The sequence below is a fragment of the Petaurus breviceps genome, unplaced genomic scaffold, assembly GCF_028583685.1.
Source record: "Petaurus breviceps papuanus isolate PSGF00001 unplaced genomic scaffold, PetGlider_PUasm1.0 99, whole genome shotgun sequence".
Classification (NCBI taxonomy): domain Eukaryota; kingdom Metazoa; phylum Chordata; class Mammalia; order Diprotodontia; family Petauridae; genus Petaurus; species Petaurus breviceps.
In genome coordinates, this window is record NW_027187465.1 from 1,810,175 (window position 1) to 1,822,435 (window position 12,261).

General features: G+C 50.7%; 1 protein-coding gene across 1 annotated transcript; it reads right to left on the minus strand.

Annotated features, from left to right (window-relative positions):
• Window positions 1–6,765: 6,765 nt before the first annotated feature.
• On the minus strand, window positions 6,766–11,806 carry MTFP1 (mitochondrial fission process 1). Its single transcript, XM_069081448.1, has 4 exons — window positions 11,514–11,806; window positions 9,853–9,980; window positions 9,372–9,604; window positions 6,766–7,484 (listed from the first exon to the last, which is right to left on the minus strand). Exons 1-4 carry the CDS (start codon window positions 11,575–11,577, stop codon window positions 7,412–7,414), a joined length of 498 nt encoding a protein of 165 aa, XP_068937549.1. The 5' UTR covers window positions 11,578–11,806; the 3' UTR covers window positions 6,766–7,411.
• Between the last annotated feature and the right edge of the window lie 455 nt (window positions 11,807–12,261).

Sequence of the window (12,261 nt, forward strand, 5' to 3'; positions counted from 1 at the left end):
TATATGTTAATATAACACTATAATACTAATTTGATTATAATACTATTATTAATACTATTTTACATGTAATTGGGAAATAAGATATACAGGCACTGGGGCATAGAGATCCACTGGAAAAGTCGAAAGGGGTATGGGAGAAAATATGGGAGAGAGCAGATTGGAGAAGGGGATATCCTGTGGGACTGCTATTTTGGAAAAATAGTAGGGGAAAAACGGGGAGAAAATTTGTAATTCAAAATCTGGTGGAAATGAATGATGTAAATCAGAAGTTAATAAAGCATTTGAAAAATGAAAAAATATAGATATAAATATATGTGTATATAAATAAAACATTTTTCCCAGTGGTTTCCTATTATTTCTAGAATAAGATACCCATTTCTCAGCCTGGCATTTTAAGTCTTTCACTACCTGTCTCTCACCTGTCCACATTTTATATTATACCCCCTAAGAGCACTTAGCATATAGTAGGCCCTTAATAAATGCTTGTTGCCCTCTTTCTTACCCAACATGCTCTAAATTCCAGCCAAGCTGGCCTCTGCTGGAGGCAATATCCCATTTCCCACCTCCATGCATGGTACATATGCCTTCCTTACCATCATACCTTGTCCCCAGTTTTCTTTATTCAAGGCTCAGCTTAAATGCCACCTCCTCCATAAAGCTTTCACTGATGTTCCTAGTTAGTATTCTCTCTCTCTTATCTATGTACATACTATTTTTGCTCCTACTAGCTGTGTGACCTGGACAAGTCACTTAACACTGTTTGCCTCAGTTCCCTCCTCCGTAAAGTGAACTGGGGAAGGAAATGGTAAACCCCTCTACTATCTTTGCCAAGAAAACCATAGACAGAGGGCCGCTAGGTAGCACAGTGAATAGAGCACCGGCCATGGAGTCAGGAGGACCTGAGTTCAAATCCGGTCTCAGACACTTAACACAAAAACTAGCTGTGTAACCTTGGGCAAGTCACTTAACTCCAATTTCCCTCCAAAAAGCAAAAAAAAAAAAAAACCCAAAACACCAAAAACCCTAAATGGAGAGTCAGACACAACTGAAAATTACTTTAACAGGTTGGACTCAGGTCTTCCTGATGTCATGTCCAAGGAAAACAAAGTAATTTCCAGCTAGCTAGGACATTCTGAATGTCTACTGTGGCCCACATTGTTTCACCTTTTTCTGAAATTGTTGCCCTCCAAAGGAGTTAGGATTACAACCAAGAATCACCTACCCAGCAAAACTGAGTATAATCCAGGGAGGAAAATGGACATTCAATGAGAAACAGAACTTTCAAGCATTCTTGATGAAAAGACCAGAGTTGAATAGAAAATTTGATTTTCAAATACAAGCCTCAAGAGAAACATAAAAAGGTAAATAGGTGTTGCAGCAAACACCCCAGCATCCACAGGGTGGCTGCCAACACAGGTTCTTAGATCTGCTTTTCTAAAGGAAAGCAACTCAAAATGGGTTAACAAGCTTACTTTAATCAGTCAAGCATATATCATTTACCTAGTTCAGGGGAAAAAGTCAGCACCCCGAACTTCAGAGCATACAGACAGAAGTTACAAATAGAAGTTACAAGAAGACAGAGAAACATTTCAACAGACAGGCCTCCAACTGTCTGACCATTACATTCATACTTTGTCAGCTACCAGAGAGGGAAGCATCAGCATCTGGGTTTTCAAAGCCCAGGGGCTCAGCGGCTGCCTAGAGTCTTGTCTGGTCGAATCACACAACACTTCTCAAAGTTGAGCCCCAAAGCAAAGCCTCACATCTGGGTTTATATATCCTTCTCCTGGCTCAGAAAATGTCACAACCTTCTTGACCTACTACTGCCCAATCACAGAGCACCAAGGTGTGGGTATTCCTGAAAACCAAGCCTCCTGTCACAGGCTCCAGGTACACTTAAGCCTATCAAAGGGCTTAGGGGCAGAGAAGATCTTAAATTCTCATTCCCATAACAATAGGAAAGGGAAATCACAAAGGACTTAGTAAGTTTAAACTTCACATTCCTACATGGGAAGATGATAAGACATTTCTCATTATTAGAGTAGTTAGAAGGAGTATATATAGACAGAGGGCACAGATGTGAGTTGAATATGAAGGGATGACATCTAAAAAATAAAATTAAGGGGTGAGAGAGTAATGTACGGTACTAGGAGAAAGGGAAAGGTAAAATGGGGGTAAATTATCTCACATAAAAGAGGCAAGAAAAAGCTTTTACAGTGAAGGGGATGATGGGGGAAGTGAGCAGGAGTAAACCTTACTCTCATCTGAAATAGCTCAAAGAGGGAATAATATACACATTTAACTGGATATAGAAATCTATCTTACCCTACAGGAAAGTAGGAGAAGGGGAGTGGTGATAAAAGAGAAAGCAGACTGGGGGTCAGAAGCAAAAGACTTTTGAGGAGGGACAAAGTGAAAGGAGAGAGAGAATAGAATAAATTGGGGGGTGGAGGGAAATACAGTTAGCAATAACTGTGAAAAAAATTTTGAAGTAAGTTTCTCTAATAAAGGCCTCATTTCTCAAATATATAGAGAACTGAGTCAAATTTATAAAAATAAGAGCTATTCCCCAATTGATAAATGATCAAAATCAAAATATATGATCAGTTTTCAATGAAGTAATTAAAGGTATCTCTAACCATATGAAAAAATACTCTAACTCACTACTGATTAGAGAAATTCAAAATTAAAACAATTTGGTGGGTACTACCTCATACCTATTAGATTGGGTAATAGGACAGAAAAGGTAAATGACAAATGTTAGAGGGGAAGTGGGGAAAATGAGACATTAATGCATTGTTGGTAGAGTTGTAAACTGATTCAACCATTCTGTAATTTGAAATTATGCCCAAAGGGCTATAAAACCATGCATACACTTTGATCTAGCAACACTATTACTAGGTCTGTATCCCAAAAAGGGAAAGGACCTACATTTACAAAAAAATGTATAGCAGCTCTTTTCTGGGGGTAAAAAACTAGAAAGTGAGGGGATGTGTATCAATAGGGGAATGGCTGAACAAATTGTGGTATGTGATTATAAGGGAATACTATTATACTATAAGAAATGATGAGCAGGATCCTCTCAGAAAAACCTGGAAAGACACATGAACCGATGCAAAGTGGAGTGTACTGTATACAAAGTAACAGCAGATGATCAGCTGTGAATGACTCAGTTTTTCTTAGCAATACAATGATCCGGGACAACTCTGAAGGATTTATGATGATAAAAAATGCTTCCCATTCCCAGAGAATTGATGGTGTCCAAATACAGATCAAAGTTATATTTTTTCCTACTTTATTTTTCTTGAGGTTTTTCTTTTTGTCTATGCTTTCTTTCACAACATGACCTATTATGGATACGTTTTGCATGACTACACAAATATAACTTATATTGAATTGCTTGCCTTCTTAATGGGGGAGGTGGTAGGGAGGGAGCAAGGGAGAAAATTTGGAGTTCAAAGTTTTAAAAATGAATGTTAATAATTGTCTTTACATGTAACCGGGGAAAAACAAACAACGAAATTTTTTTAAAAGGTGAAATTGTTGCCTCCTCTGTTGTTGCTACCAAACCTTTAAGATTTTGAGGAGTTCATGGACCCCAATGGATAAGGCTCTGGGTAGGGGGAAGTTACCTGAGAGCACCAACATGACTCATTTTGGGGTAGATGGCAGGTTTGGTTGGCTGCCTCAACTCCCACTAAACACCCTACCACCCAACAGGGCTCACCAGCTGGGAGAAGCCACAAGCCTTCAAGGAGCCAGCAAAGATGACATAGCCAGGCATGGTGATGGCTCGGGAAGGGGAGCAGCTGCCCAGACGCAGGTATCGGCCATCCAGCAAGGAGGACTTCTTCACGCCCAAGAGGATGTCAGTGCTGTTACACTCCTGGAGGAGGGCATCGTCGGCCAGGAAGCTGGTGCCAACTTGGGGGAGACAAAGGCCAGGTCTTTGGAATCCCTGCTGCCTTGGACGGTCCCCCAGAGCTCAAAGAGTGGTCTGGGAAACCGACTGCCCTTGGAACAGTGGGTGAGGAGGCAAGGGGGGGACCAGTCCTGCCCACAAGGCCACAGACACCACCCCATTTTACCCTAGGCTCTCCCACTGGCCTAGCACTTGTTCCATTAGGAATGGAGCCTATAGGGTTCAGTAGAGCCTTGCCCACCTGTCTAAAAGGCAATCCCTCCTGCCCCCCCACCCCAAGAAGGGACATGAATTTCTTCCTCCAAAGCAGGGGTTCTTAACTCTTTTTTGTATGGCAGCCCCTTTGTGCCGTCTGGAGAAGCACATTTTCAAATCATAGAAGAAAGCCCTCCATTTCAGTCAGAGGTCAGTGAAAAGAAAGCGGGGGCTTTTCTCCCATCCTGGGTCACAAACTCCCTGGAATACATGGAGCCCAGGTTAAGAACCCCCATCTCCTCTCCAGTGATTAGGTTGGACCATATGACTTCTGTGTGAGAGTGTGTGTGAGTGTGAGAGTGTGTGAGAGTGTGAGAGTGTGTGTGCCCCCATCTTTCCAAGATCCCACCCCACCCCCCAACCGAAGGCCTGTCTTCAAGTTTTCCAAGGCAGAGGACCCTCCTCAGGCAGGACAAAACCCCAGATCCACATTATTGAATGACTTCAGGCCAAGCTGCCTGACCCTTTGAACAAACAGTAAATCCTTGGTCTGCATGGACCTTCCCAGCTCCAAATCCTTCCTTCCATGTTTTAAGAATCCCCAAATGGGGGATTCTCAGTTGTGTACCCTAAGAACCTACCCTTCCAACTTAAAAACTTCTGTAGGACCAAGGACTGTAGGTTCTAAGGGTCCCACCAGTCTTGAAAGTTTACATTCTGACAGCCTACTGCATCTGGGGATTCATTCCCCACCTCCCTGAAACATTCTGGACTCTAAGAGGCCTGGAAAGTTTCACCTTCAGCACTGTTTGTTGAGTTTTCCTCCAGCTGGGAGGGCAAAGGAAGGGGGAAATAAGGAGATTGGGAAGAGAAGGGCTCCTCCTCCCCTCCATCATCAGGACCTGGGCCAGCCCTTCAATACTGAGGCCCCCCAAACCCAGGTGGAGGCCCTTCAATGCCCATGGGCTCTCTTGGGCTTCCCCAGTCACCCAGAGGGCAAAGTAAACAGATAAATGCATTCCAACCAAGGAGATTCACTCACCCTCCAACTTAAGGCACCAGCACAAGGCCATCAGAAGCTGCCACCAGGCCTTGCTTTCAGCCCCAGAGGTGAACATGGCAACATTACTACTCCCCACCCCTGACTAGCCTTATAGCCTGCTGCCCTGGCCCCTCCCCAGGCCCAGGTGTGGATCATTCCCACCCACGGGCAAGGGCTGCTCCCAATCTCCCCACACCAGCTGCTCCCCCTGCCAGAGGTGGGGCTGGAGGCAAAAGTGGGAGTAACTGGGATTCAGGTGACCTGGGTCCCTTCCAGTTCCATTCATCCAATGATTCATGGTGTGACCCTGGGTGAATCATTTTCCTTTGTCTAGGACTCAGTTTTCTCATCTGAAAAATAGGCACAACAGCCCCTGCCTGTCTCCCCATCAGGGCAGTCATAAGGGTCAGAGGGTACAGAGAATCTGAAAGGGCTTGTCAGGCAGCAAGTGTAACGTAAATCTAAGTGATTAATAAAGAATGTCCGAGCTGGGAGAGCCCTTAGAGCAGGGACGTCAGGGCTGGCAATGATGGTCTTCAGTCACTTCTGACTCTTGGCGACCCCATTTGGGGTTTTCTTGGCAAAGATAATGAGGTGCTTTTCCATTTCCTTCTCCAGCTCCTTTTACAGATGAGGAAACTGAGGCAAACAGGGGTAAGTGACTTGCCCAGGGTCACACAGCTAGTAAGTGGCTGAAGCCGGATTTCAACTCAGGGAGATGAGTCTTCCTGACTCCAAGTCCGGGGTTCTAGCCACTGAACCACCCAGTTACTCTTCCTTTCCACACCCTATAAAATGATGGAGTTGGGTTAGCTAATCCCTCTGAGCTTGGCCAGTCCATATTTTCTCCCTATGACATGGGAGGACTGAGGCCCCAGCAGCTGGACGGTGACCTGCCTCCCTCCCCAGCTCCCTGCCAGCTACGGGTCACTGGCCCCTCTTTGAAGTTTCGGGGATCCTTAGACCTCTTAGCAGGAGCCCCTTTCTCAGACTGTGCCCATCCCAAACCTATCACTAGTCAGAAGGAACCCCAGTCATAGGGCACCCCACACCTGGGGTGTCCCAATGGACTCAGGGCACTTCCCTGGCTGGCCTTGGCTGAGCCTGGACAGCTCCATCCCCCTGGGTTTCTGACCCAGATCTCTTCAACCCTTAGGTGAAGCCACTGGACTGCTTCTCAGAACAAGGGTTTGAGATTATGACAAAATTAAAAAGAATACTATACATAATAACTTAAAACATGTAAGACTACCAAAAAAGCAATCAGCCTGGAATCGTCGGGAAAGTAAAGCAAAAAAGTCCAGGGCTGGCGGGTCTGTGCGATTCTGAGATGGGTCTCCTCCAGACCATCCTGAGGCCTGCCTTTCCAGCCCGGACACTGCTTGTTGCAAAGGCTCTTCAGATGATGTCCCATCTTCACAGATATAATGGAGAGCTTCCAGGAACCCATTGGCAAGATCCTTCTGTGCAGGGTCCTTGGCCATCAGTTCTACCCCCATATAAACCCTGCCCAGTCCTTGGCAGGGCCAGTGTGAAGGGAGAGGGAACCAGAAAGCTGGCCTGCCCACCCACTACCACGAACAGAAAAGGCCAGTTCTGCTGGACGTGGTTTGTGTGGTTTGTGTTTATTGAGCACCTCAAGAAGCCAGAGTCCTGCAGGGCCACTCCCCAGGCCCTCCTCTAGGCAGCCTTTCCCAGGACAGAGATGGGGGGAGGGAGGGCTCTTCCCGGATCTCCATAACTAGGTCCCAGTATCCTGGGCTTCCCGAGGGACCACCAACCACTCTGAAGGGCATTGCACACTCCCAGAATCCTCCCTGAGCAACTTTGGGCAAACCACTTTCCCTCTCTGAGCCTCTGTTTCCTCATCCATCAAATGGGGCTAATAATACTGGCTCTAAGTCCCTCTCAGAGGCGTTGGGAGGGAAACCACTTTGTAAAAGTAAAAATATTAAAGAAATGGGACAGGGGCTTTGGGGGGAAGGGGGGGTGGTGATTCTTCCTGCACAGTGTTGGTTTGGGGCAGGGGTGAGAGAAACTATAACCCAGCAGTCCCAGGAAATGGCTCTACCACTAACTTCACAGTATAATCTAGGAAATGTGCTTCCCTCCACTCTGGCCATCAGTCTCCTCCTCGACCAAATGATCTCTGGGCTCCACTAAGCCCCAATGCTTTCAGGCACATGGGCCCCCACTCTGGGGATTTCCAGGAGGATGGGAGGTCAGCTGGCATGGGGGCAGGGCTGGAGGCATCAGGCAGAGCTGGGCTTCTCCTGAGAAGGGTAGATTTTACGTAGGCTGGAGTCCATAAGGAAATCAACCGACCTGTGGAGAGACATGGAGGTGGGGTTTGGGATGGCCAGGAGGTGGCCCCAGCGGCCCTGAGGACACAATCACAGCTGTGAGTCTGAAGGGGCATCAGCCATGGTCCAGCCAGCCTCCTTACAGGTCACTCTGGGTGGAAAAAAAATCTAACCTCCCCATTTTACAGAAGAGGAGACTGGGTCCCAGAGTCTTGCCCAGGGTCACACAGCCAGTATCTGAAGGAGAACTTGGATCTGAACCCAGGCCTTCCAGACTCCTAAGTTTCACATGATTCTATCCACTGCACCACCTAAAAGGGTGGTGCCCTATAGCACAGAGCATCCAACTTGGGAGTCCAGAAGACCTGAGTTCAAATCCAGCCTCAGACACTTACTAGCTGTGTGACCCTGAGCAAGTCACTTTACCCTGTTGGCCTCAATTCCCTCATCTGGAAAATGAGCCGGGGAAAGAAGTGGTGAACCACAGTACCTTTGCCTGGTGGACAGTCAGACACCCCCCAGGTGCCTCATTCCAAGAGGGAGCCCCTTCCACTTGCAAATCGTTTTCTCAATGCCAAGCTTAAATCGGCTTCTTTGCAACAGGTGCCCCAGGTTCCCAGCTCTGCTCTCTGGGGCCTAGCAGAGCCAGGCTAATCCTTCCTCAGGACTGATGGTTCTTAGCCTTCTCCTGCCCAATACCGCTGAGCCTTCAACTCATGAGCTCAAGGCCCTTATTCCCCTGGCTGCCCTCCTCCAGCCCCTCTCCAGACCTTGTGTAAAACCTCAAGGCCCAGAAATAAACCCAGCCCTCCCAACGAGCTCTGCCCAAGGCACTGGACAGTGGGCACCGCCCTCCTCTTTCAGGGAGCTCTGTCCCTCTTAACGGGGTCTGAGATGTTCGAGGGAGCCCGAAAGCTACCAGGCTGCTGAGCTACTGGGCCTGAAATCTGAAGAGAACCCCACGGCCTTCCGAACTGCCATCCAACAAATATCACTTGCTCGAACTCTAGTACTGTACATAGACACACACACAGACACAGACACACACACAGACACAGACACACACAGAGACACACACACACAGACACATACAGACACACACACAGACACATACACACAGACACACACGCAGACACATACAGACACACACAGACACATACAGACACACAGACACAGACACAGACACACACGCAGACACATACAGACACACACACAGACACATACACACAGACACACACGCAGACACATACAGACACACAGACACAGACACACACAGACACATACAGACACACACACAGACACAGACACATACAGACACACACACAGACACACACACACACACCCCAGTACCTTCACCCACGCTCAGGCTCCGTCATTCCTAACCACACCAGACTTCCAAGCCCTCCTGCCATCATCCTGTATCTGGCCTCCCTTTCTTTCCTCCCCTCCCATTTACTCCTCAACCCTTCACAGTCGGACTCACAATCCTCACAACAGAAATCATCCCCTCCTAAACCCTCTCTTCACTGGCAGATCTGCTGGTCTTTTCATTCGTTCTCCTTCTCAGACTCTGGCCAGCAGATGACCCCACTGACCCCTGTGCCTCCTTGGGGTCTGGGGGATTCGAGCCGTCCGCCATAGTTCTATAGACCCCCTCCCCCTGGCTGGGATTCTGATTCTCAGGACTGACCACGGTGTCCCAGCTGCCTCCTCCCAGACCCTCCCTCTGTCATGCCGGCCCCTCCTCTCCCTGCTGATGTCCCTCCACTTGGGGATGGCCGGCCGGCCTCCACTCTTCTGGCTGGGACCCTAGCACTCTTGGCACATGCCAGGCAGGTCTCTAATGGTGGTGGAAGGAAGGCCAGTGATTTCCCGCAATGCCACCCCCTGGGTGAGGGCCCATGAGCACCTGTCGATGGGGTGAATGATGACAGGGATGGCCATCAGCCCCAGGGCTGTGGTTGTCCACTTGCGGGCAGCCAGGGGCCAGCTGGTGGCTCTGCTGAGGACATAGAGAGATGTAGCGCACAGGCGGTTGATGGTGAAGCCGGGGATGGCCACAGAAGCCAGCGCCTGCCAGACGAATGTGTCCACCACGGCCACAGCCATCTTGGTGGTCCTGCCCGACTCTGAGCTCTGAGCCTGTAGGGAGAGCCAACCAGGACAGACAGAGCTGCTGGAGCATCTGAGGGGGTGCCCACCGGGGCAGGGGCTACACTGCTAAAGGGGGAGGACCACTCCCAGGGGAGTGAGGGTGTCCTTGGGAAGAAGGCAGGGGGTGAGGCCATTCCCCCTGGTGGGAGAAGTGGCCACAGGGCTGGACCACAGCTGAGGATGGGGTGGGGTGAGAATGGGCTCTACCACATGGGACCAACTCTCCCAGTACGCACAGCTCCGGCCTTCTTGCCCTTGTCCACAGCGTCAGCCACCACATAGGAGCTGGCCACCCCGTAACTCAGCCACACCACGGAAGTAGGCACAATAGCTCTGAAGGCCTCTCCCACTTCATTGGCATAACCTGGAGGGGAGAGGCTTGTTCAGTCTTTCCCATCCGGTGTGACTCTCTGTGACGCCATTTGGGATTTTCTTGGCAGAGATACTGGAGGGGGTTTGCCATTTCTTTCTCCAGCTCATTTTGCAGGTGGGGAAATTGAGGCAAACAGGGTGAAGTGACTTGCCCAGGGTCACACAGCTAGGAATCGTCTGAGGCCACATTTGAACTCAGGAGGATAAGTGTTCCTGACTCCAAGCCCTGTGCCCTACCACAGCCCTCAGAGAAGGGACAGAGATGGGCAAAAGGTTGAGGAGAGGAGGAAGAGAGAAGACTTAAGGAAGGATAGAATGATGTCAAAAGTCACAGAGGAAGCCTGGCTGGCAAAAAGACTGGGGGAGATGAGCCTGTCTCTCTGCCTCCGGGATGGGCTCCTCTGGTACCAGGGCCTATCCCCTCTTCTCCCCCTGTAGCCTGGGGCCCTTCAGGACGGGGGCTCCCAGAGTCCCACAGGCTCTGGGTAAACCTTTCAGGTGGTCTGGAGAAGCTTCTGGACCACTTCTCAGAATGGTTTTAAATGCACAAAATGAAACATGTAGGAATACATAGGAAGCCAATTATTTGTTAAAAATTAAAAACCTAAAGGCAAAACAAATTCCTGAGCCCCAGATGAAGAACCCCCACTCCAGGCTCTGCCTAGCATGTGCTGAGGGGAAGGGGCTGGGAAGCCCTGGGGACTCCTTCCCTCTGTCCCTCCAAAAGGGGAGATGGGTCTTGGAGACAGACAGAGCCCTGGCCAGGGAAGCAGACTCTACCACAGATCGGGTGGGCCAGTGGACAAGCCCCCTCCTCCCAGAGTAAGTGATGGGGCAGGGCGGCTTGGTTTCCATGAAAGGTTGCCAGCCAAACCCCTTCCTGCCCAGACCCTGAGCCCTGGGCTGGGAAGTCCAGCCAGATCCATCCTGTCCCCTCCTAACCGGAGACCCTGAGCAGCCCCTCCCCTGGCAAGGACCCTGAGCGCTAGCCCTGCTCCCCTGGAGCTGTCTGCCCAAGGTGCCAAGGGGGGGGGGGAGGGCCGGAAGGGCCCCAGGACTCAGTCCCCACGGCTCCCCATCTTAGACTCAAGGTTAAGTGGCCCCTGAGGCTCCCACAATAGGGAAACGGGAGAAGCGGAACTGAGTGCACAGACCAAGGAATGTCAGCACTGGAACAGGAAACCTCAGGACCAGAGAAACCCTGGGACACAGAAGCTCAGGACTGGAGACCCTGGGACACAAACGTCAGAGCTAGAAGGGCCTTAGATCGGCACGTCTGAGAAGAGCCAGACCCCGGGATGTCCAACAGTCAAAGTCAGAGGGGTAGGAAGGCCGGCCCTAGAGGTCATGGGCAGCAGAGCCAGGGCAGTGACTAGCGCAAGGTCACGCGGCCAGCCCGGCTGGCCCCCTGACGGGAGCCCTGACTCCCAGTCCACGTTACCCGCGGCTCCCCGGGCGCAATCGCCCCTCGGGTCCCTCCCATACCCCCCGCTGGCTCCGTGGGCCCCCAGAGGCGCGCGCTCACCAAGGTAGCGCACCCACGTGTCGCGGTAGAGGTCGGGCAGGGCATCTTGGCCGCGGTCCGGCATGGCGCGCTTTGCGATCGGACGGCCGCAGTACCGGCCACTGGCCCCGGCCCTGAAGGACGTTCTCTCCGGCCCGGGCGGCTGGGGACTGTCTGCAAATTACACGCTGGCCGCAGGCGCGCGCAAACACACGCCGGCACACTCGGATCCACACACGTGTGGGGCACGGACGCGCGGAGGGAGGAGGAGAGCCCGAGGCCCCGCCCCGCCTCCGGGACGGTCTGAACGCAGAGGCCGCCGCCAGTCCCCACACTCCCTCTGTTTTTCCAGGCTCGAGCCCTGGGAGGCACCTTGGAGGACGAGGGGCCAACCTCCCCCTCCCCTTGTACAGCTCAGGAAACTGAGACTCAGAGGGAGATCTTGGTGGCTGGCGGGGCTCACAGATTTAAAGAGGGAAGGCATAGGGGCCAAAGCCCTTGTTTTACAGATGGGGAAATTGAGGTCCACAGAGGTGACGGGGCCAGCCTAGGTTCACACGGCATCCGACATAACATTGGAACCCCGGCTCCAAGCCCAGCCTTCCATCTGTTATCGCTCCCAGCTGGAGAAGGGACTTGCCCAAGGTCACACCACTAGAAAATTGTGACGTCATAACTTGGCTCTTAGAATGAGAAGGAACCCTAGAGGTCATCTGGTCCAGTCCACCCTCACTTTACAGATGGGGAAACCGAGGCCCGGGGAGTTAAG